Source organism: Corythoichthys intestinalis, chromosome 6, assembly GCF_030265065.1.
Source record: "Corythoichthys intestinalis isolate RoL2023-P3 chromosome 6, ASM3026506v1, whole genome shotgun sequence".
Classification (NCBI taxonomy): Eukaryota; Metazoa; Chordata; class Actinopteri; order Syngnathiformes; family Syngnathidae; genus Corythoichthys; species Corythoichthys intestinalis.
In genome coordinates, this window is record NC_080400.1 from 41,345,387 (window position 1) to 41,370,631 (window position 25,245).

The 25,245-nt window shown below is 39.1% G+C and overlaps 1 protein-coding gene across 16 annotated transcripts in view; it reads left to right on the top strand.

Annotated features, from left to right (window-relative positions):
* Positions 1 to 25,245, top strand: part of phldb1b (pleckstrin homology-like domain, family B, member 1b) — a 155,136-nt gene that overhangs the window by 72,223 nt on the left and 57,668 nt on the right. For all 16 annotated transcript variants that reach the window (XM_057839802.1, XM_057839806.1, XM_057839812.1 and 13 more), the window contains 2 exons: positions 4,000 to 4,125; positions 20,496 to 21,949. In XM_057839802.1, the coding sequence (XP_057695785.1) occupies positions 4,000 to 4,125; positions 20,496 to 21,949 (1,580 nt within the window). The remainder of the gene's footprint in view (positions 1 to 3,999; positions 4,126 to 20,495; positions 21,950 to 25,245) is intronic.

A 25,245-nucleotide genomic window follows, 5' to 3' on the forward strand; every position in this document is an offset into this window, starting at 1 on the left:
ATTAAGTGCAGGGAAAATGTCACTCACCATGTGCTAAATCAACCTTTTTCTTAACAGCAGCCTCTCCTAAAACTTGACGGCAAATATCTGTGTCGCAAGCATAATGAGGTTTCTTGGCTTTAGCAATATGGTTCGCCACGAGGTATGATGCTCTCAGTGCATTTGCTTTGGTTGCTTCGTTTTCTAGCTTTTAGCCACATGTTATGCAGAATGGACTTGGTTATAAGCTCTTCTTCTGACTCAGCAGGTGGCCTTTTCCCTATAAAAAAGCTGTCCAAAGACATCGCCGCCCGCAGCACACAACCAACATCAGCTTAAGTTACTGTTTACATTGGCAGGCTCTGGGCTGCTACAGGTGTGCAAACACACCAGTAATTTCGGCCAACCACTAGATGGCGACCTACACAAAGCTTTACTCGGATTAGTCTATAGACCCTACCCACGTGACGTCACAACTCCGCTCTCCTGACTGGTGCCGCCCACTTGTCCGGCAACACATCGTGTTGACCTGTTACGGCTACGTACATTCCTCCTATTTACGACGTGTTTTTCTGCTCGTTAAAATTAATAATCAAAATGGTGAAGGCGTGTATGGCGGTCGGTTGCAATAACAGAGAAGATAGACGGAGAGACTTGAAGTTCTACCGGATTCCGAGAGACACGGAGAGGAGAGAGCGAGATGGGCTGCTGCAATTCGACGAGAAAACTGGGCTCCAAACGATTACCACAGATTATGTAGTAGTCATTTTATATCTGGTAAGATGCATTTAATATATATTTAGAGGGTTTTGGGCTGACAACCACAATTAAGATCATTGCTAGGCTAATCGGCGACAACGTACACGTATGTATGTAGTGAGAGTGCTATCGCTAAACCATATAAACATTAAAAGCCCTAGCTCCATTGACAAATGACATGAAATACATTAGACTTGAAAGTGGATGTTAGCAAGAACAAAAGATTTTGAATTGAAAATTTCGTAACTCACCTTCCGAGCACAAGATTCCTGCCGAATTTTCGTGTACGAGGACCTGTTTCACCCAACCAGCAATGTAGCATTTATAAGGCTCCAAGCTCTTAAAGTTTTTCAAACTTTCGTGAGAATAGGCTGATTTTGTGTGGACAAGATAGTTGTAAATATCAGGGTCAGGCAGAGACGGCGAAGGCAGCCGGTCAAAAATCATCGATTTAGGCATCAAATATGGATCTGGCGACTGTATAGAACGAAGCTTTTCCTCATAACGCCTTTTATGCAACAGATCCAGTGAGTTTGCGGCATCAGAAAGCACCGGGTCTTCCATGAAATGCATTTTAAATTCCGCCATCAATTGAAAACAATGCTAATACAGAGTCAAAATGACGGACAAGTGGGCGGAACCATACAGCGAGCACGTGGTTTTGTGACGTAGGTGGGTAGGGTCTATAGAGTAGACGGATATTGATGCGTCAAGGCCACAGTCATAGGCCAGATTGCGGTCGTTAACAAATGAATTATTATTTCTCTGTGGCCCGGTAGCAAATGTGCCACGGACTGGTACCGGTCCGCAGCCCAATGGTTAGGGATCAGTGGTTTAGTGACAAACATTCATTTTAAATACATAATTTTCTATTTGAGTTTTTTTTTACAGCTTTCCCCCCATAATTATTCCAAACGACATATCCATGTCTCAGAACACCCGTTGTTTTTATTGAGTCTAATCCTTTCCAAATCTATAAAGCAATTTTATGTCCCAGGTTGGTAAAATTTAGTCCTGGACCGATTTCACATGCATTCCTTTCAATCTTAAAATACAAAGTAAGGGGTATTTTGAGGTGTGGTACTGTTTTGGGATCATGAACTGCCCTACCCCTGTCTGTTTGGTCTGGCAATGGCATGTCAGATTTTTCTCCTATGTTGTAGATAAGGTGTGAACCACCCACAGTTTGTGTGGATTCTGGTTCCTCACAGTTAAGAATCAACACTATTTCTATAATCTTAACAGTTAAGATTCTGTTAAGAAAAAATTCTGGCTTTTAATGTCATTCTTTCAGAAGTATCCTCATGTTCCTAAATCATTGTCAAAACTGGGAGAATAGTACTTGAATAACTCATTATAATGTCTCAGCACTACCATTATAAAGTCAGTATCTTCAAAATGAACCACAAAATTGATACTCCCAGCATATGTTTAGGTGCTTTACAATGAACAACTATGCATGATTTCATTGCCTCTCCTGAATATAATAGATACATAGCTTGCAACTCACTAGACTGTAAATCAAGTCATTACAGATCTGTTGTGTGATTACCCATCACTGAGGGAGAATCCATCATGATATGTTGATAAATTATCCTCAACTTCCTGTGTTGATGAACATTAATTCGTACCAAGAGACTTCTGTAAGCATATTATTGTTTGTCTTAATAGTTGCAGACTGACTGTCGGAGAAATACCGTTACTTCCTACTGAGTGACTGTTTACTGTACTTAGTTCAGTTAATTCAGTTGCAAATTACTTTTATACACCTGCTTTCTTCAAACGTGCAATTGTTTAAAAGAGTGTGTTGGGATTTATATACCATTTAAACTCGAAGCATGTAGAAAAGTGTATACAAAACATAACTTTTTAAATGTATCATTATGTTCAATATCATTATTAGTAATTTCCAGTCATGCAGGATAGAGTTGAGTAACATTTTGTGCTCTCAGAATAATCTACTTTTACATTGAAAATGTTATGATATTATTATATTTTATTTATATGATAAAAAGTCAAAACGAATGATGCAGGCACTTAAATAAAAAATTGCTTGCGGGAAATATTGGCAAAACTAAAATGTAAGTTAAAAGAAGCGATAAATTTTTTAAAAAATAAAAAAAAATCAACCGATTAATCAATTATGGATTGTTTTTGTTATCGTCATTTTTCAAAATAATCGTTAGTTGCAGCCTCAATTTGCCAAAGGAGAAGTTTGTTGTGCTGAGAGACATCATATAGCTCTGCGTTGGTAACCCCTGAGATTTCATTAAGGACATAGGACAGTTCGGTTTTCAAAAGTAGGTATTAAAGATTCAGTGTAATCTGATGCAGCCTCAGCTGCTGTTCTTTCATAGGAGTTTTGGAAATAAACGAGCGCATGGAGTGATACGGCCGAGACTTGCTGGACTTTACGTCAACCAAGTTTCCATTAGTTTCGTTTCCACGCACACATACAGTATATGCATATACCAGTATACTGCATGTGCTTTGGACCCAGTGGTCTGAGTGGATGCCTGGGTTTGATTCCTGCTTGTGGGTTGTCAAAGAGAAGTGCAATCAGCATAAAAACTTGTGTGCCAAATCTATCATTGAAGTCGACTGTTTCGCGTGGCACCCCCTGAGGGACGAAGGCGAAAGGAATGGATGGATAGTTTGATCATGATTATCACATGATTTCCATTGCTAACTTGTGATCAATTGTAAATGAATAATTTTCAGTGTCAGTATTCAATTCTTGGTGGCATGGCGGTTGAGTGGTTAGCACATGTGCCTCACAGTTCTAAGATCAAGGATTCAACCCCAGGCTCCGTCATCCTGTGTGGAGTTTCGTGTTCTCCCCGTGCTAACGTGAGTTTTCTTGGGGTACTCTGACTTATCTCAAAAACATGCATTGTAGGCTGATTCAATACTCTAATTTCTCTATAAATGTCATTTTTAGTGTGAATGGTTGTGTGTGTGGCCTGCGATTAGCTGTCGACCAGCTTGGGGTGTGCCCCGCTTCCTGCCCGTAGTTTGTTGGAATAGGCTGCAGCACCCCCGTGACCCTTGCGAGCATAGCGGTACGGAAAATGAATTTAATCAATAAATCCAACTAATTATTTAATTCAACTCTTGCCTTCAATGAAGCCGCAGACATTTTGCCGTTGAATCCACTATGCAGTCTCCCATGCTTAGTTCTTTTTGTGGTGACTTAGCCATGAGGTTCATCTCTCGGCCGTTTAACTTGGTGTCTTATCTGCATTATGTGCTGTTTTACAGGTTGTATGCTGTGTTTTGGTCAGTCGGCATTTTTTCGCTTCAACCACCCTGAAGAGGCAATAAGGATGAAGAGTATGATGCCCTTGGCAGGCAGCGTCTCTACAGGGGACTACAGACAATGTGGAGGTATGATACACCAATCACAATTTACTTCTTATTACAAAGACTAATGGGACATTTTCATGATTAGATAGCATTATTAATATTAAAAAAATGAACAAATCATTACATTTTGGTAATATTTTAGCCATTTTTTCCAACATACTCTTAAGTATTTCACAGCAGCAAGGTAAGTAGTGGTTTGCATATCTGGCTCACAGAAGTTTTGGTTTTGTGTTGTTTGCTTGTTCCACTGTGCTTATGATGGTCCTCTCTAAGCACTTCATCCTATTTTATGAAAACCTGCTACTTAGACTTTAAATGGTCCATGTGTGTAAATGGAGATGGAAGTGTAAATGGTAATATTTTGTTTGTCAATACTGTAGGTTCCTTGAAGTTTCGACGAATCTCATGTCCAAGTCCAGGTAATAGACTTGGTCAGTCAAAACCTTAATGAGGACAAGCTGCATAGAAAAGGTCAAATGGACTATATTATTCTAATTGCTACTCTTGGAGACAGAATTGACTACACAACATCACAATCTAACCTTTGTGGTGTTTAACAGATTTGTGCATTGCAGGGCAGAAAGCTAACATTACTTCCACGTGCAGGGTTCCAGTAATGAATAGAAAAAAGAAACAGGCACTTTGTTTAATCAATAATAAGGTTCCAAAGAATCTTTCACTGAGTTCAGCTTCAGTTTGTAGGGCTGAATACTATTTTGTCACATGAAGGAGTTGAATAGCCTATTCTTGAGCGCCCATACGTACTTTGCTGCAAAGACCTTCAATAGCGGAGGATGGGCGTTAGGAGGTCTACAGCTGATTGTTTATCTAGCAGTAAACCTTCAACCTGTTTCCTTCTCCATAGACAGTCATGGCTGTTGGTTACACAGCAGCAGAAGGAGGTCTGCTGCTCAGACTAAGAATACTGGGCTTGTATAAAGTTTAAACGATCCCACCACCCCCTTCATTTTAGTGTTCCATTTTATGTTGAGCTTATGTAACTGGATCTTGAAAAAGTGTGTCTGCAAAGAGCCCCTGTAAAATGTATTAATTAGTATTGTGGCAAAACCTTCAAAAATGCTTTCTATTGTGGTTGTCTATAATTTTGTTACAACTTTTTAATGTTGTCCTTTAAAAAGCAGTGACTGCCACGCCGGCGCTAGTGAGGCGCTCAGCTGTGATCTGGTGCCAGAGGTTATACCAAGCCTGTTTTATGTGCATCTCATTCTTCAGCGTCTCCAAGCAAACTTTCAGCTACTCGCATGTTTGCATTCAGCACACTGCAGCTGAAAACCACGTCACTTTAAGTAGATGTTTTCTTAGCTACCTCAGCTATCAGCGTCTTATTTCCCCTCATTTGACAGTGGCTGCCACTGTGGAGTAAGTATAGCACAAATGCAGGCTCCTTGGTGTGGACTTCCTGATTCTGTAATGAAAGCCTTCCGTTGTTTAGAGAAGTACAATTTTCACTAATTATACATTCCTAGGTTGCTTTCAGATCAAGGCGAAGTGTACCACTCCCAGGATAATCCTGGCATATCTGTTGTCTGTTTATAAATAAATAACAGAAATGGCACTATCTGTTTATGAACGTGTAGTTCAGAACTATTTTAATTGGGCAAACCCAGAAAACCGTTTTAATTTGATTACCATCAGATGTTAGACTTCTTGAGTAGGCACATACAGGGTGACCCCAAAAAAAGTTGACACTGCCCAAAATACAACTAAAATGCCATGTTTATTCATCTTAGAATTAGAATTTAATCACAAATTATACATTATTGTAAAGAACATGTACAGTACACTCTATTTTTCAATGTGTCCTCCCTTAAGTGTCACAACAGCCTCCAGGCGCCTGCGGAACGCTTGACAGGTCTTCTTTATGTAGGATGCTGTCATCTTTTCCCAAGATCTAACAATGGACCTCTCCAAGGCTGCCACAGAAGTTTGTGGCTTCTTACAGGCACTGTCCTCCACAGTTGCCCATATGCTATAAATCCAGGGGATTGAGATCTGGACTCTGGGGTGGCCACATATCACCTTGTCAATCAACTTTTTGGTCCGCACAGATCGGCACTTCCAGACCCAGGTTTTCGTGAGGCTGTTCCAGTATCTTTCAGTTTATTTTTAACTTTGTAGACTGCACATCTGGATATTCTCAGATTTGCCGCAATCTCAGTAGGTGTCAGACCGGCACGCAGCAATTCAGGTACAGCTAAAGTTTTCTTCATTTTCAGCAGAAGCACAGGAATTGTAGAGACGAGAGATTACCAGCTGCATTGAGTGACCTTAATGAATCACTTAAGCATGACAACCTATTTAGATATGTTTCAATGGCTTTTAAACAAGCAGTCAACTGAGTGTAAACTTTTTTTTGGGTCACCCTGTAGTGGTATGGCACTGGAAAATTTCACTGAGTTTTGTTAAGGGATGACCGATCAATTCCTTAACTATTGTGATAAATGTTAAGCTACCCATTTACAAGTACGTATAGCATAAGTGTATCAGTGTCAGGGTCACATGAGTAGCCTGAATTCTATTAATGAAGCAAGCTCATAATATTCTAAAGATATAACTATTTTCTTTAAATCTATTTTCTGTTTTTGCGGATTGATTCTTGTAAAACGTATGGATTTGATCCCAAAATGTCCAGAGATGGCTCTTGTATGCCTACTATATGATTCAACACGGTTCGGTAAAACCACCCTGAGAAAATATTTCTCAAATTTAAAAATCATCACAGTAGTACCATCACTCCTGAATGATTAAATAAACCCAAAATGAAATGTACACATATTCTTGGACATGGACAGTGTGTCCGATATACTCAATTAAATACTGTATCTGCATATAGTAATGCTTCTCACATGTGGTTCATATTTTATTGCTGAACATGAACATTCCTTTGCATTATACACTGTATTGTGTTGGATGGCGAGAAAATGAAAAGAAATACTGTAGTGCAACTTTTATTTTTCCATGCTTGCAGGGAATTAATGTAACATGTATTGTTCTGAATTTATTAACCATGTGGCTCCGGCTGCGTTTTACGTGTATTAGGCCTGAATGATACAGTGAGGAGGAGAAGTGTTTGCACTCCTTGTGATTTTGCAAGTTCACCTACTTAGAAAATAAGTAGAGCTCTGAAATTTTAATCATAGATGCATTTCCACTTATCGAGACATAATGTTAAAATAAATAAATAAATAAATAATAATCCAGAAATCACATTGTATTAAAAAAAAAAAAAAAATTACTAGGGTTCATAAGCATTTGTACCCCTGAGAATCGCCAATAATTATGACACTCAAAGAGTTGTCAGTCAACCTTGAAAAAAAAAGTCCACCTTTATCCCATGAGTAACCAACCACCCCTTTGAGCTCAAATAGTCACCTGTGCACTACGAGTGTGCCATCTTAGGCACCCCATGATTCGATTCGATAACAATCCAGGGTGCTACGATTCGATTACTGAACGATGATCACGGTATTGACGATGATCATGGTTATCACGATTGTCACAATTATCGATGCATCGTACATTACTAATTAATAAAGTAGCCAAACAAATGTATGGCCATTATTTATTTAAAACATCCTAATGATTCAACAGGAACGATGGAAACATGCCTAAGGAGCAAGTTGTGCCCAGAAATGCGACCGCCTGTCTCCTACCTGCCTGTCGCACGAACAAATTTATTTTCCAGTCATTTCTTTTTGCCAAATTTATTTTGCCCGTCTGAAAAGGAGTAAATCTCTCCCTCAGCATCCTTCATAATGTTGTGCGTGCGTCCGTTGAAGGTGTCTGGGCGGCAGACGTGTCTTGAATTTCGTTCCGCTACGAGCGGCTGTCATAAAGTTATGAGGGAAAAATCATCATTTTTTAACCTTTATGAATCTTAATGGAATCGTCACGTGTCGAATCGCGATGCATGTAATAATCGATTTTTTGGAACTTCCTTACTGTGCACCCCGCAGTCAGTCATAATCAAACTGCAACCATGCCCAAAACCAGAGAGCTTTGGAAAGACACCACAGAAAAATTTGTTGCGCTCCACAAAGCTAGAAAAGGCTATGGGACAATTGGAAAGCTGCTTGATGAGAATAAATCAATGGTTGCAGCAATTGTTAGAGAATGGAAAAGGCTAAACATTGCTGTTAATCTACCTAGGACTGGGGCTCCATGTAAAATCTCTCCTCGTGCGGCATCACTCATGATGAGAAAAGTGAGAGCACGGCCTAGAACTACACAGCAGGAAATAGTCAATGAACTGAAGAAAGCTGGATGCACAGTTTCAAAGGCTAGTGTCAGTATAACACAATGGTGCAATGGTTGAAAATCATGCATTGCTCCCCTGTTGAAGCCAGTACACGTGGAAAGCCTGTCTGAACTTTGGCAGGGACTATCTGAATGATGCTGAGGGGTCATGGAAGAAAGTCATTTGGTCAAATGAGACCAAAGTAGAGCTTTTTGGTGCAAACCTTACTCCTCGTTTGTGGAAGAAAAAGAAGGGATGAGTACAATCCCAAGAACACCAACCCCACTGTGAAGTATGGGGGTGGAAACCTCATACTTTGGGGCTGCTTTTTTGGCAAAGGGGACAGGACTGTATAAAGTAGAGGATGAATGGTGAAATGTCTCTTTAGATTTCGAGCCACAACTTCCTTCCCTCAGTCAGTGACTTGAAGATGAGTGGTGGCTCGATCTTCCAACATCCCTCAGTCAGTGACTTTAAGATGAGTGGTGGCTGGATCTTCCAACATGACAATGATCTGAAGCACACAGCCAAGCTGACCAAGGAGTGGCTGGGTAAAAAGCATATCAGTGTTCTGGAGTGGCCTAGCCAGTCTCCAGAACTCAATCAAATAGAAAATCTTTGGCTGGAGCTGAAACTTTGTGTTTCTCAACAACAGCCCCGAAACATGACAGATCTAGAGAAGATTTGTGTGGAGGAATGGGCCAAAATCCCTGTTTCCATGTGTGAAAAACTGGTGAAGAACTACAGAAAGCCCCAGACCTCTCTAATTGCAAACAAAATCCTCTGCACTAAATATTAGCACTGATTTTCTCAGGGGTACAAATACTAATGAACCCCAGTATATTACAAATAAATCATTGAAAGGTGGAAAAGCGCTATATAAGTATAACACCATTTACCATTTTACCATTGAAAAACCATACAATGTGAGTGAGTTCTGATTTTTTTTTTTTTTTTTTTTAGATTATGTCTATAAAACTGGAAATGCATCTATGATTGAAATTTCAGACCTCTACCTATTTTCTAAATGGGTGAACTTGCAAAATCACAAGGGAAGCAGTGGGTGCTCCTCACTGTATATCATTTGAACATCGTCATCGCGATGTGCGGATGCGCAATACTCGCATTGCAAGGATGTGTGATATTTAATTTTTTTTTTTTTAGAGCTTGTTTTTCTGCTTCATGCTTGTACATCACCACAACTTCTCACCCTCCCTCCTGCTAAGCAGTGAAGCTGGCGTTTGGTACCTAAAGTTAACGATGAATGACAGGTTTGCAGCTGTGATCTGGCCAGAGAAGACTCGGTAGCTGTACGATCAAAGGCACGAATGTGTCAATCATCGTTAAGCGTGCAGCCTAGTCTGAAGTGTTCTGTGGCAACTCATTCATTGTGTAAGTAAGAGGCTGTTGTCGGCCTTGTGAGCAGCAAAGCGTGAGTGAATCTTAGTGGACTCACTCAATGAAGCATTTAATAAAGACAAGCATTTTTGTCCGTTATTCTTGTTTGAAAATAATTCAGGTTGTGAAGGTGGCACGGTGGGACAGTGGTTAGCATGTCCACCTCATAGTTCTGGGATCGCCGGCCTTCCTGTGGAATGGAGTTTGCATGTTCTTGCGTGGGCCACATTCCCCCCCCAAAAAACATGCTGAACGATCACTCCAAATTGTCTGTACGTGTGAGTGTGTGCGTGAAGGGTTATGTGTCTATATGTGCCCTGCGACTGGCTAGCAACTGACCCTGGGTGTACTCTGCCTTCTGCCTGGAGTTGGCAGTGATAGACTCCAGCACCCTCGCAACCCTGATGAGGATAAGCGGTTCAGAAGATGAATGAATTACCGTAATTTCCCGAATATAACGCGCACTTTTTCCCCCCAAAATCAACTTGTAAACTCATGGTGCGCATTATAAACGGGTACATGGATGGAGACAGAAATATATATGTATTACATATATATATAAACCGATTTTTTATCATTGACACAGCCACGTTGTGTTGAAGAAACGTATGCGGCGACCCGTTGCCGACCATTACGGTACGTGACGTCACCATTTTGTTTCGGTAATACTTCACACTAATAGGCCGAATGATTTCCTCTGTGTTAAATTCTGCTTTTTTCACTCTTCATAAAGCACAGAATTTAGTTTCTTGAATTCATTTGAGTCGACGTTTATTGCAGCTCCACAATTCGGAGCATAACAAATGTAAGGACACACACTTCCTGTGTCCGTCAACTATATCGGTCCCTTAGGAAACTCAAACCCAAATAACAATAGTTCAGTAGTTTTACCGTATCAATCCATGGAAGAAACATTTATTCATCATGAGGAAACGAGCAAGTTATACAGCAGCCTTTAAAAGAAAAGTCGCATCCGTTTTGTTTTCTCCTAGATTCTGGTAAGTTGGAGAAGTTGTCAAATCATATTATTACCGTAAATATTGTCAGTTTACGGTAATGTTTTGAACTACTAATGTGCTATGCTTGTGCTGTGTTTCACCAGTCAGTAAAATGACATCTCTGTATCTGTACACGAGCTCTGTTTTCTTGTATTCTTCTATTTATTGGTGCTAAAATTAGGGTGCGCGTTATAAACGGGTACAATAATTTCCCCCAAATTTTACAAGTAAAATTGGGGTGCGCATTATACACGGGTGCGCCTTATATTCGGGAAATTACGGTATATCAATGTTATGGAGAGTGATTAAAAGTATGGCGTTAAAGGTGATGGGATGAAAAATGTGGGTGTGCTGGTGCAACTTAACAAAAAGTGTGGAGCTTTGGCAGTACCGTCGCAATTTAATTTTTTTCCAATATCGTTCAGGCCTAATGTGTATGGAATTTGAACCTGGAATACATAAATACAGTATATTTAGAATTTTTCCAAGACGTACACCAACTTCGATTATGTGACTAAATTTTTCTGGCCTTTTCTAAGCAGTCGCTTTTCATAAAAAGCAGCAACAATGCTATGGACAAAATCTGCATCAAGAAAGACTTATGTTACAGTGCAGGTTATTTAAAAGTTAGCTGAAAAGAGTATTGGTAAAATTAGACTAAGTGGGAGAGTGGGAATGAGTACATTTTTTTCTCATCATTGAGTGAATCTTATCCAGCTGAAGAATAATGCACAATGAAGCTGCTTATGAAATGCATACAGTATATGAGATGAAAACTCATCCATTTCTTTTGCTGCACGATTGCACTACCGTTTTGAAATTCCAGTTAATCTGATCTTGTTTTGACAAGCATTAGTCTTCCAAGTCACCTTTCTTCAGGCAATTAACCAGACCCAGCTTGGACGTACTTAATGGGCATTTCCGGTTCCTCTGTGTGAGGCCAGCTAGTGGCTTTACGGCTTTGCATTTCTAATTTTGGCTGGTGTTACCATACTGTATCTTTTTCCAAAAACTATAAACTTCTACTTGCATTCCGCCATCTGCTGTTAAGCCCCACTGTTCATTTTGCATTTTCATTTCTAGATGCATGACTCACTTTTTAAATAGTTGCTCTTTAATAGCTGTATAAAGGCTGGGCAGAAAGTTGTGATCTAAAATAGCGTGATTTTGTATTACTTTGTTTATGATATGTATATAAGTACTTTAGGAGAAGAGTTTTGTGGTCACAGTGGTTAAAATGTCCTATTGCGTTAAGTGGGTGCTTATCTAGGAGTGCTAATCTTATTGGCACCCGGTCTGATGTAAACAACATTCAGTTTGACGACATTGTTGAATTTAACTGCTAGATAAAAACAAAACAAAACCATGCAATGTTACTTCTAAGCAATTCAGTCTGTTTCCAGAAGTCTTTATCTATAATCTGAATATATTATCAAGACACTAACGGTTTATAAAGCTCATTTCAGCTGTAACAAATGGCTAGGTAGCTTATACTTACTGTTTGTAGGGGTTACGTTAGCTGACGACTCTTAGTCAAGAGGGATAAACTCCAATGAATCCAATGAAGACAAGCAGTATAGAAAATGGATCAAGGGTGACATTTCGGCTGCAACTCTTGCTGACTGAAAAGACACATTCTTTGGGTCAGTTGTGGTTTCACTGAGAGCATGCCATGATTTTGTATTTTCTATTCTCTTCTAATGAATTTTTCAGAAGGATATAAAAATAAAAGCCAGTCAATAAAACTGAAATTGATATAAAAGTTTTCCAATCCTCAGTTTTAGTTCCAAACCAGACAAAACATGCATTTTCCATCCTTCTATTCCTTTTATTTTAATGTTCCACCACATTGGATCGATCAGGTGTGGGATCTGAAGCCTCGCCGTTCAGGCACAAGGCATAGTACAGTCCCTACAGTAATTCTTGTCAGGGTCCCATTCTTACTAATGTTGTTTTTGCGACTGACTTTAAAGAAAATAAAAAGCTATATGTACGCTAGGTAGGGCTGAAGGATATTGAAAAAAAACTGACATTGTGACTTTTTGGGGGTTTGCGATATTAATTGCAATATTAAAACTGGAATAATTTTCACAAGATGACTTGAATAGCTCTGTTTGGCAAGATACTGTATTGCATTCAGTATTTTATTACAGTTTTATTCCTGAGTTTCCCCCTTGTTTTCCTCTTCACTTATCCTTGTATTCTTGATTTTTTCTTGATTTTATATTATTTCAATACTTTATCTTATTCTTCATTACAAAAATATTAGTTTCAGGCACTTCAATGTACTTTAATTTTATTGTGTTGTATTTATTGATAATAATTAATAATGATAATAATCGCACATCATGCGATGGGACAATTGCGGATCCACACATCACAATAGTGATGTTTAAAAGATATGTTTTGCTATCCTAACGCTAGGGGCAGAATGGTGGTTGATTGGGTAACAGGTCTGAAGACACAGTCCTGAGTGTTGTGGTTGGCAAATGTGGAAACAAGGTTGGACCTCGAAGCAGACAACAAGCGAGGAATGCGTACAAGGGTTTATTAAATACAAACAAAAAAATAACACACGATCGCGGAAAAGTAAAAACAACAAAAGGGGTCTGTGACAGCAGGTCGACGGGGCTCAATAATACTAACTCAAGGGTAAACCGACACGATAGGCAGAGAGCCAAAAAGGCAAAATAAAAAACTCAAATACTTGCACAAGGTAGAGGTTCACAAACAAGAGCAGCAGACAAACAAAAAACCCAAGGCAGGAGCGAATCAAGTAAATGTAACGAGACTATAGTACGAGATGTCAAATGGCCATCAGCAAGACAATATCTCTTCACCATTCTCTTGGATCACCCGTGTTTGAATACCGTGTTGATGAGCCAGCATTGGATGCAGGTGTGACGTCGGGAACGCCCCCACAACCAGCTCTGCAACAAAGCACAATCTAACCAGCAGCAGAATGTGACACTGAAAATCTAAGAATTTGTCCAATCTCCGGTTTGTAAGTTTGTATTCAGTTGTCAATGGATCTTCATATTTTCCATATATCATACCCAAATGGCATTTTTGAAATGCCCTTAGATAAAAGTAATACTTTAATGCAGGGGTGAAAGTGGGCCAGAATGGTTAGGAACGCAGTTCCGGTATAAGATTCAGGGCCAGAACGCAGTTCCAGCATAAGATCTGAGCCGGCATTGGCTGACATCCTGACATGTGATCAGCAGCGATGGTTAGCTCTGATTGGTTGAAATGTACATGTTTTCTGGAACAGCAAAGAATAAAAGCTTGTTGAATTGATGAGACAAAAAAGGGCAATGCAACATAAAATGGATCAAAACTTTAAGAGCAACAAAAGAGTTGAAGAGGCTTATTTATCATATTTAGTTTTATTTACTCTGATGGGGAGGGTCAGAACATCTTAGCTGTCAATGTGCACTTTGGACTTATATTTGTTCATTTATGTTAGGCTACTCATCCATTTCCTTATGATTTAAAAAAGGCAATGTTTGCGCGATCTTCAAAATATATTCCATTTCACTCTGCATAATATAAGTCATTTGTACTTATTTTTCTGAACGTATACTACTTATATATTTATTATTATTATTTAAAAAAAAATATATGTTTACATTAACTCCAATTTGAATATATATCCTATGCTCTTAAGTAGTTAAAATTGAGATTTGGCATTTAGTATGTGAGGAAATGAAAAATAAAAATTAGGAGCTGGAGGTTGGGGTTATTGCTGTTTTTGTCAACTTTTATTTTGCAAATCATTCAAAAAATACAATTTTGAATGAAAATCAGTTTTTGTATGCGTTATAGAAATAACTGTGCTAAAACAGTTTTCTTTGCATTTCAGTAGATTAAGAGGTTTGACCCTCCCCCCCAAAATGAAATAAATAAATAAAATTTCTGACTCCGTGGCGACCTTCACGTCGGGGAGTTCCGGCAAGAAATTCTAGCCACTTTCACCCCTGCTTTAATGTACATGGTTTCTCAGTTGATACTACTGACTAGTACAAACAATGATTAAGAATACGTCAACTAAGCGACACAAAATACAAGTTACCGCCATGCCTTGTGTTTTTCATTTAATTGGTTTATATTCATGAAAAGCACATATGTAGGCGTACATTAAGACAGCTATTTAGAGAATTGTGCTATCAATATTAACTTGCCATCGGTTAGTGAATAGTATTGGACTCCTCTGCGTTGCAGCAGTAACAAACTGTCCAAAAAGAATCTTCGCATCTAATTAAAAAAACATTTCTGTAAATCAAAACAAAATTCATGAATATTATATGAATTCTTAATAAGTTTTTATGAAATATGCACCTCTGAATTTACATCCACTTGTTTTACTGGTAAATTGAGGGGGGGGGGGGATAATAGAAAAAAAATAGGGAACTGTTAATTAAAGACAAAGGAACATTGTTTTTTTGTTTAATAGAAGAGTAGTTCCATGGCTTTAGATTCACAAGTGGACGAATGAACAAATGACGGACTGAATAACTGTCAAACAATATAACAGACTGCATAACTGCAACATAAGGTTTCCATCTTGGTAACCAGAAACGTGGCAGCTGAACTTTCAAAATAAAACACCGACACAGATATATTACTTTCAAATTCAGATTGTGAGCAAAACCACAGCCATATGATATTTCATACGTTATTACCTTTTAAGACACTGCTGACGGCACCGTGTATTTTCCGCGCGGGAACGAAATTAGATTGATTTTATGGCCGCTTGTTTGGACCGGAAAACATCTGTACTTTTGTGACTTGACATACAGTGGTGCAATAATCACGGTCGGTGCCTAGCATCTACCTCGACCCCTTTAAATACCGGTGAAGCGCACAGCCTTTTCCTCGGTGTGCACGCAGCCTGGATCCTCCGGGCTCAGTCATAGCCAGTGTGCCACTGTCACCCGGAGGATGTGTTACACACTTTATCAAGAGCAGGTGGACGGCACGAAAGACTGACGGGGGTTTATTCAGTCACGTGAGTAAGCTTCTCACAGAAAAAAACGAAGAAAAATCACTTCGTACGCTTTTGTATTTGCTGTTTTTTGTCAGCAAAACTGATACCGGTGTGTTGCAATCTTCACATTAACATAACCTGGAGTGAAAGTACTGTATAGCGTGGTCTATCGATCACTGAGCCACGGTACTTATTTGCCAGGTCCCCTAATGAAGTTTAGTGATGATGCCCTTCAGATCGCAAAACCATGACATCACTTAACGGGCTTTCCCTTAGCAAAGGGATGCGTTTATTTTGTCTCCCCCCCCGCCTCCACCCTTTTTTTTCCAGCTTCGGTACCCTTCTACTGTGTGCTAACGACGACGTGACACTAGCGTCGACGTGAAGATCAGTTTAATATGCACGATTATAAAACACTGCGAACACAATTACATATGTATAAAAACACTAGAAATTCAAACATTCGATTTAATTTTGGTGGCTGTCTTGTCATTGAACGTCACTGTACAGCTGAGCCATGACGAGGAGAGCTACAGCAAGCTACTCCATCCCTGCTGAGCAAGAACAAGCTAATACATTATTTGTAAGGCTTCTATTTTTTAGAACATTATTTCTGTTGCAAGATTTCTGACCATCGTAGTGAGGAATGCTTAATTTGATGTGTTTACCCTATCCTCAACCTGATTTGTTCTGTAACCAGGAATTTACCAAGAAACTACATATAAATATGAAATTCTATTGCTGAAGAAAAAGAGTGACACATTATATATTCATGTACAGTATGTCTACAGTACTATACAGTATGCGCTCATGACATTGCAAACTGAATGGGTAATACCGTAATAATAAACTAGTAATACACTCCTACACCCAACCGGGGTATGAAATATGAAACCTTTAAATGTGCATCATATACGATTTTTATAATAATAATAATTACAGCATTTATTTAGCAAAGTATTATTATTCGGTCATATTTCCCAACCATTAGTAGGACAAGGCAGCCATTGAAACAATGTCACATTAAACACCACTTAAAAATATCCTAAAAAGTATAAATACTTAAGTAATGTTAATCTCATCTCAATATGTACTCACAAATGTCCTTACTATGGGCTTGTTTAATTAGACACGGTTGTATTTACAGCCAGGAAACCATGATTCTGTTGTATGAATAGCAACAGGTGTATAAGCACCTTAACTTTACTTTCTGCCATTTAACATAACAGCAATTTATTGTTCTATTCATCAGGGTGCTTTTAAAACTCACTGGTGTAGATCGATGGTGTTTGTTGTTTTACCCCAATTTTCTTATTTTATCATCACCAGTTTAAAGTTTCAGATATATTCACTTAACTGTTTGGCCTTTGTATGTTTGGCCTTCATTTATTAGAGCATAGCTCGGGTGGTCGGTAAAAAAAGAAAGAAAAAAACATTCATATGGTTCCCGCAGAACATTTTTTCACTTTGCTAAATATCTGGTTTTATAATACGTGTCTTGTCTTGTATTTGTAAAAAAAAATATCTCTCTGGTTAATTTTCTGGTGTGCCGCTGGATGAAAACTCGAGTTGTTGACTGAGCTTCACTCACACGGAACAGTTGCTGTTGAGTGACATGCCGGATTGTTGTTATGTCCACAATCCATCAAATGTTCTGAATTAACAGGTTTAGGAATGCAAAAGTGGCGCTTATTCCTGTTTTTTTCCATTGTAATTGAGACATCCATTCATTTTGCATTGTATCATCATCAGAATTCTGTGCTAGCCGTAGCTTCTGGTGTTATTGTTATGCCATGATGCTATTGCTATTGCTATGATGCCGCATCACGACTCCAACATCTGCTGACCAAATATGGCTGTTTGCATGAGTTATCATGGGATATCGGCAAAGGTAGCAAGAATTTTTACTCAAGTAAGAGTAACATTACTTCTAAATAATATTACTCAAGTAATTGTAAAACTAGTCATCCAAAAATGTACTCAAGTACAAGGTCAAAAAGTATTCGTTGAAAAGAACACTCGAATAATGAGCAACATTGTAAGTAGCTGCTTACAATATCTGATTAAAAAAATAAAATAATGCTATATTTCTTTTCTCAGCACAACTTCATCCATATGAACTGTAAATATTATACTGTACTATAAGCTATGACCATATAAGGCCACAAAGACAACACAAAACCATCAAATTCAAATTCAGACCAGAACAACACTGAAATATCACCTGTCCAAAGAGCATGAGTGCCCTCTAGTAGAGAAAAAACATTGTTACCTCGGATTGGTATAATGGAGTCATGTGGTTATTGTAGGGAAGAGTCACTGCTGAAACTGAGACAGCCACTGTTGGCTTGTCTTGCAAAAATAAAGTCAATATGTAGAATGAAGAGGAAAAATGTAACGACTCTAGTGTAGCCCAGAGTAACGGAGTGAGAATCGTGTTTTTACTTCTTAAAAGTAAAAAGTATTGAGTGGTAAAACTATTCTAAGAAGTAGATTTTTTTCAAGAAGTTTCTCAATTAAATGTAACGCGTTACTAGCCACCTCTGCATATCGGACGAAAGGTTCCAACGAGTTTTGCTAAACTAACTTTAATCCCATGAGTGTAACATGAACACAATTGGATGCATCTTTTCTTGAAAGAAAATACATTTTTTTCAGCTGACCAGTGGAAGTACACTTTAAAAGAGCGAGGATAGCAAATTAACTCACTATGGTCCAAAATTACAAAAAGAGCCAAGAGCAAAAGGAGCAATCTGTGGACATGACGAGTCTTTTGATAGCCCCTCCATCTGATAGGGCTTTGAGACCATTTACAAAATATTCCAGCTGCTGTCACCCACTGCAAATTTTTGAAGTTTTAATTATCTAAAGGCAATATTGAGGCCTCTTTCCTTGCTTTGTGTTTAATGTTCATCGGCAATAAAGACATTAACGTGAGACTGGGTCCAATACCGTGTTTGAGCGACTCATCATAATTAGAGATGCAGTGAAAATTCGGTAGGCGAAAATTTTAGGCCGAAAGAAATATGACTAAAAATGGGGTTTCGGTCCGAAACGTTTTTTTTTTTTTCCCTTCAAATTATAGCACCAAAACCGACAATTACTTTGGCACAAGCAAAAAGCCAGGTATCGTGCACTTCTCAACTGCACTTGAGTGGTGAATAAGGATGTGTTGGTTGAGTGTAGCTATTAGTTATCACTTCAGTGAAAGAACACCTGCTTCATTGACTTCCCACCGTTAGATCTTCTCTCTTCATGCCTAACCCTGTCGCAATATGCAATAATTCCATTTATCGCACGGTACATAAAAAGGAAGCCGGCAATTTTTCTGCTGCGATTTATCACCGCGCGTGCTGCTGACGTGCTGTTAAAAGTTCAGCTTCCTTGTTACCAACTACGCAAAATGTATTTTCGTTCTGGGTCCGGCAAAAAATAGTGCCGGAGCCAATCTGTTACCATTATATCCTATTGTTCAACATATACCGGCCACATCAGTGCTCCGGATTGACTGCGGACCATCTCCGGTGTGCCGGAGCCCGCCGGATGGTTTAGGCTATTTTTTATTTTTGCCGGAGACGCGTCCGTCAAAACTGGAGTCAACAGCCCAGTTGCTTATTCACGGTTTTACAAGCGAACATGGACGAAGAACGCTCCATCATGGAGGTGGAATGTCACAAAGTGATTTATGATGGAGCAGATCATCGTTATAAGGACAACAATAAAGAGGAAGCTGTATGGTGTACTATTATGTGTTTTTCTGGCAATGATATCAAACACACGGCGTGCTGACAACTTTGTTTTTAATTACACACAGCGCTTACAACACTTCAACCTGTGTCTCTTGGCAGGCTGCGTAGAGACACTGCCTCGCTCACTGCCGCGTCACATGAACAAAACAACAACACTGATGGGTGCGCTTCATGGTGCCTCGGAAAACATCCAATCACAATATTACACATGGAACGCCATAGCAGAAGCTATGAGGGGAAACGTTTTCATTTGCCTAGACTCTTAAGTTATTAAGTGCAATTTTATTTTTTTTCTTGAAAAATACATTGGATTTATTCTGTGTGTCTGTGCGGTATTAATATTGTTGTCTCTTACTTAAAAGAGGCATGGTCTGTTGTTTTTAGTTGTGATTTCTTAATAAGTATTTTTGAATTTAAGAGTAAACAGCGCGTTTAAATGGGTGTACTTGATCTTTTAATATATACTGTATTCTGTGTTATTGTAAATTGGTTTAAAAAAAAATTGGGGGGGCGCAATAATATCGCATATCACAATAAATTATGAGATAAATTATGGCACACTAAAATTTGTTATCGTGACAGGCCTATTCGTGCCCCCTTTGAGCAAAAAAATGGGGCTACCAGGTTGTCCTTCCAGCCTTAGAACTTATTTACTCTTATTTCAGAGCATGTGCAAAAGGTACGTTAAATGGCCACTCCAAGAAAAGAGTAATACAAATGCAAGGTGTGCAATTCCAATGCAATTGATAACTTGGAAACGATTCTTGGTTACCGCTTTTAGTCTTCTATAAGTCAGATAACCAATAATGCATCATTTCAAACTTGTTATTAGGAATCATGCTAAGCCCAAATTGTTACAACGATACATATTACATATACGTAAGGATAATTTGGGACTAGATTGTGAAAAAAAATCATACTGATGTAAATTCTAAAAGACATTGTCCTTTTGAGATTGTGAAGCTTAATGCCATCTTTTTCCATTTGACCTATTTTAGACACAGAGACCTTGGTCAATGGGAACCATCAAGCTAGTCCAGCACAGTCTTCCCAAGAAATTGGTGAGCGAGTCCAGTCTGAGCACAGTGCAATTGTAAGCTCGATTGAAAAAGACCTCCAGGACATCATGGACTCATTGGCCATGGATGACCCTGAACCTTGCTCCTCTGAAGACAAAAAGCCCCCTGGAGCCCAACCAGTTACTAATTCACCCTTGTTACCCATGGTCAATGGTGGGGGCAGGTATTTGCTGTCACCTCCTACAAGTCCTGGGGCCATGTCTATGGGATCCAGCTATGACAATACATCTCCACCCTTTTCCCCTCTGTCTTCTCCTTCAGCAGCCAGCAGCGGTAGCATTACTAGCCCTTCTCCTGGTGGAGCACCCCAGGACATTTCTTCTCTGCCTCCAGTGCCTGCACGCTCCTCTAGTTACAACTTCACCAGCCATTCACAACTTGTCACACAACCACGGACCACCCTACCTAATTTTAATGCTAGTGGCATGGGTCAGAAGATTCAAGAAAGCCCCAGGCTACAAAGAAAGATTTTAGGGGAGGCTCCTTCGAGTCCTAAACCTAGTCACAGAGGAGTATGCCAAGATGGTTCAGAGAGTCTCGGCCTGACCGCTCCTTTGTCTTCAAATGAATCGCTCAGTAGCAGAAATACATTGCCAAACACCCCTGGCTTTAATTCCAAGTTTCCAACATGCCCTTCCTTATCTGCTAGTACGAGGACCAAGACAACCACAGTACTACATGAGAGGCCTGCTAGCCCCTTCAGAGAGCAGACATGCTTAACCGATCGCTCCATCACATCAAGCCCATCTAGGCAACTTTCCCAACCGTCTAAACCTTTTCAGCCTCCTCTCGATCCAATTGTCCATATTATCCAAGGCTCGCCATGCCAGCAGCCACCAGAGAGCCCTCGCATGGCCAGGCGAAACTTTGAACTGAATGGTGTAGGAGGTAATGTGAGAGAACTTCCACCTCTGAGTCCCTCCTTTGCTCGTAGAGGTGTCCCAGTTCTCCCAGGGGCACTCCCAGGAACGGTACCAATCCTGAAGACACCTGATAGCCCATCCGGACTAGGCGTGCTAGTATCAGAGAGTCCAAGGCTTCATCGGAAGACCGGAACCACACCTACGGAGCTGACTAGCAGCTGGGGAATGCGAGCTCGTAGTCCTTCACCTACATCTCTGATGATGGAAAGTGGAACAGGAATACGAAAAGCCAGCTTTGGGAATTCTCTTTCATCTGCATACAGTCTTGGTTCTTTGCCTGGCTCATCTCCCGTGTCCAGCCCTAGAAGCAACAGGAAGATAACAGGTCGGCCGGGGATGAGGGAGAGGAAGAACAGCATATCAGAAATCAGCGACAATGAAGATGACCTTTTGGAATATCACCGACGACAGAGGGAAGAGCGACTTCGAGAGCAGGAAATGGAGAGACTGGTGAGTGAGAAACACAATTTTCAAGGAAAAATGAAACTTCTTAGAAAGCTGCTCTTTTATGTCCTTTACATGGTTGACTAATTCAATTCAAGTATTTCTTTTTAGTCAAGTGTAGGTCTGTTTAGCAAGGAACAGTTCTCTGGTAATCAAGTAATATATACAGTACTTATTTTACCAGGTCATCTTGTCAGATCCCTTTGTGAAGGAGTCTATTGTTTGCAGGCAACATATCTTGTGTGTACTCAAAGGATGAGTCAGACTCATGTCTGTCACTTGGCTGTTGACCATCAATCCAAATTGCTGCTGACATGCAGCCTCAGGCTTCAGGGTATCAAGATGTTCCCATAGTAACTGCATTGTTTGTTGTCTCTTAATCCTTGCAAAGGAGGATCGAAGTACGGTAGACATGTTGAACTTGTTGGCTTTTCATGAAAAATGGGGGGAAAAAACACTTTCATATGCTTTGATATGTGTGACGTTGATTGTCCAGAATTTCTTGAAGTGAAGCAGTTCACTTGCCTGACATTTGTGCAGCGTGGGTTCAGTCCCACTCAATGATGGTATGAACGTGAAGGGTCATATGGGTCCAGAGACTGACAGACGACTAGACAAACGTGATGTCTGCCTTCATTCCACAAGGCAGCAACGTCATCAAAATTGAAAGAAATATACAGTAACATTCAGGGGTGAAAGTGGGCCAGAACGGTCAGGAACTCAGTTCCAGTATAAGATTCAGGGCCGGAACGCAGTTCCAGTATATGGTGCTTTGATTCCGAAAACATGACGGCAACTGTCAAAACGCTATGTAAAAAAAAAAAATAAATAAAAAATACAAAGCTGCCACACATGCATTTCATCTCCAAGAAGAAAACAATCTACCAACATCAGATTTACATACACAAGTGTTAACAACAAGCATAATAAAGGGCTTGTGTAGCGTAATCCATTTCCACCGATTTTTAATATTTATTTTATTCCACGGACGGCATGGAGGTTTCCCCAGTTGCTGCAGTTATCTGAATCTGACGATGACGAGTCATGTAAATGTGCGAATGCACGCAGCAAAGCAAAACGCCTGGACTCATTTATCCGTTCAACTGGCTGACATACTGACATGTGATCACCAGAGATAGTAGTTAGCTCTGATTGGTTCAAATAAGCATGTTTTCTGAAACAGCAAAAAAAAAAAAAAAAAAAAAAAAAAAAAAATAATAATAATTAAAAATAAATAAAATAAATAAATAAATAATTTAAAAAAAGGTTTGTTGAATTGATGTGACAAAAAAAAAAAAAAGGGAAATGCAACCGAAAATGGATCAAATCTTTTACGAGCGAGGCAAGAGTTAAGGAGGCTTATTTATCATATTTAGTTTTATTTGCTTTGATGGGGAGGTTCAGAACATCTTAGCTGTCAATGTGCACTTTGGACTTATATTTGTCCATTTATGTTAGGCAACTTATTCATTTCCTTATGATTTAAAAAAGTCAATGTTTGCTTCACATGTTTGTTTCACTCTGCATAATATAAGTAATTTGTACTTGTTTTTCTCAATGTATGTTACTAATATCTTTATTATTAAAAAAACACAACAAAAACTAAATGTTTATATTAACTTCAATTTTAATATACATCCTATGTTCTTAAGTAGTTAAAATTTAGATTTGGCATTTAGTGTGTGAGGAAATGATGGAAAACAAAAATTAGGAGGTAGAGGTTGGGGTTATTGCTGTTCTTGTTAATTTTAAAATACAATTTTGAATGAAAATCCGTTTTTGTATGTGTTATAGAAATAACTGACCAAAACAATTTTCTTTGCATTTCAGTAAATTTTTTAAACCCCCCAAACAAACAAACAAACAAACAAACAAACAAACAAACAAACAAACAAACAAACAAACAAACAAACAAACAAACAAACAAAAATTCTGGCTCGTTGGTGACCTTCACGTCAGGTAGTTCTGGCAAGAAATTCTAACCACTTTCACCCCTAGTAACATTTTATATATCTCTGCATATAATTTTCATCATACTTTCCTGAAAATACCTTTATTGCCTTTTAAGTTTTTTTTAGTGTTTGTGTGTTTTTTAAATGGAATTCAGAATTTACATGTACACACACGCCCCCCCCCCCCCCCCCCCCCCCCCCCCACCAACTCAAGATCCTCCCTCGCAGTTTCAGGCAAAATGTCCATTTTGTCTTCTAAAAAGCGACAATCCAAATGTTGGTGCCCAAAAAAAAAGTCCTTAGCAAGTAAAATGGCTTGTTATTTTTATTTTCAAAGAATGAAAAACAAAATACAAACACCATAACCCCAAACACAAATTAAAAGTATGATGCATTTGAAGACATTCAAATAAAAAGTCAAACAATTACGTAATCAAATAAATTATCAAGGAGACTCTGCCGTCCATGGAAATGCCGCCGGCTTGCACAGGATTCTGAGCTATCAATGTAGAATCAAAACATATCAATATTTCATTAACAAGCGAAATAACAAAGATACATACTACTTTTGCTTGCCTAAACTGGTTAATCAAGAACATTTTTTTAATCACTGAAAATGACAGTTACAACTATTCGGCATATAACTCAGTTGCAAATGTTGGCAACTGAAAACATGAAAATGAGCCAGGGGGATTATTTTGGCAAATACAAGACTAAACAGAAATACGATAACAGCAAATATTTATCAATCTGTACAATATTGGTCCAAGCACTCTTTTTTTTTTTTTCATTTGACCACTAGAGGTGCTCAACATGAAAAATATAAATGGATAATAGTACTAGCAATGACTACTTGAGATAAAAAGTCTTTTTTTTCCCCGCATTATGTTTTGTTATTGTATTGTTGTAACGCAGACACTCGCAGCTCTTTTAAAAAGCATGGCGTGCAGCTGCAGGGCCTGTAATTAGTCACAGTTGATTCACTGTCAGGAGAGATTTTCTCGCCCGAAAGCAAATGCATTTAAGTCGTTTCACACAGTCCCGCGACTCCCTACACAACTGATTACAAAAACAAGTTAGTTGAGTTTTTCAGCGAGGTTTATTTAAGAAAAAAGGAGTTATTGTGAAATCAGTGGGAGTACACAGCTCAGAGGCAGCGGGACCGCAGGGGGGCTCTGCTTAAAAGGACTTTTCTCATGTTGAATTCAGGCTTTTCTTTGTCGACTTGTTGAAATCTTTAAGATTTTCTTAACACAAAGCCAACAATGCTTAGTATCAAAGGCAACAATGATCAATGAATGATGAGATGACACAGTTTACAGTATAGTGGAATAACATACAAGTATCAAG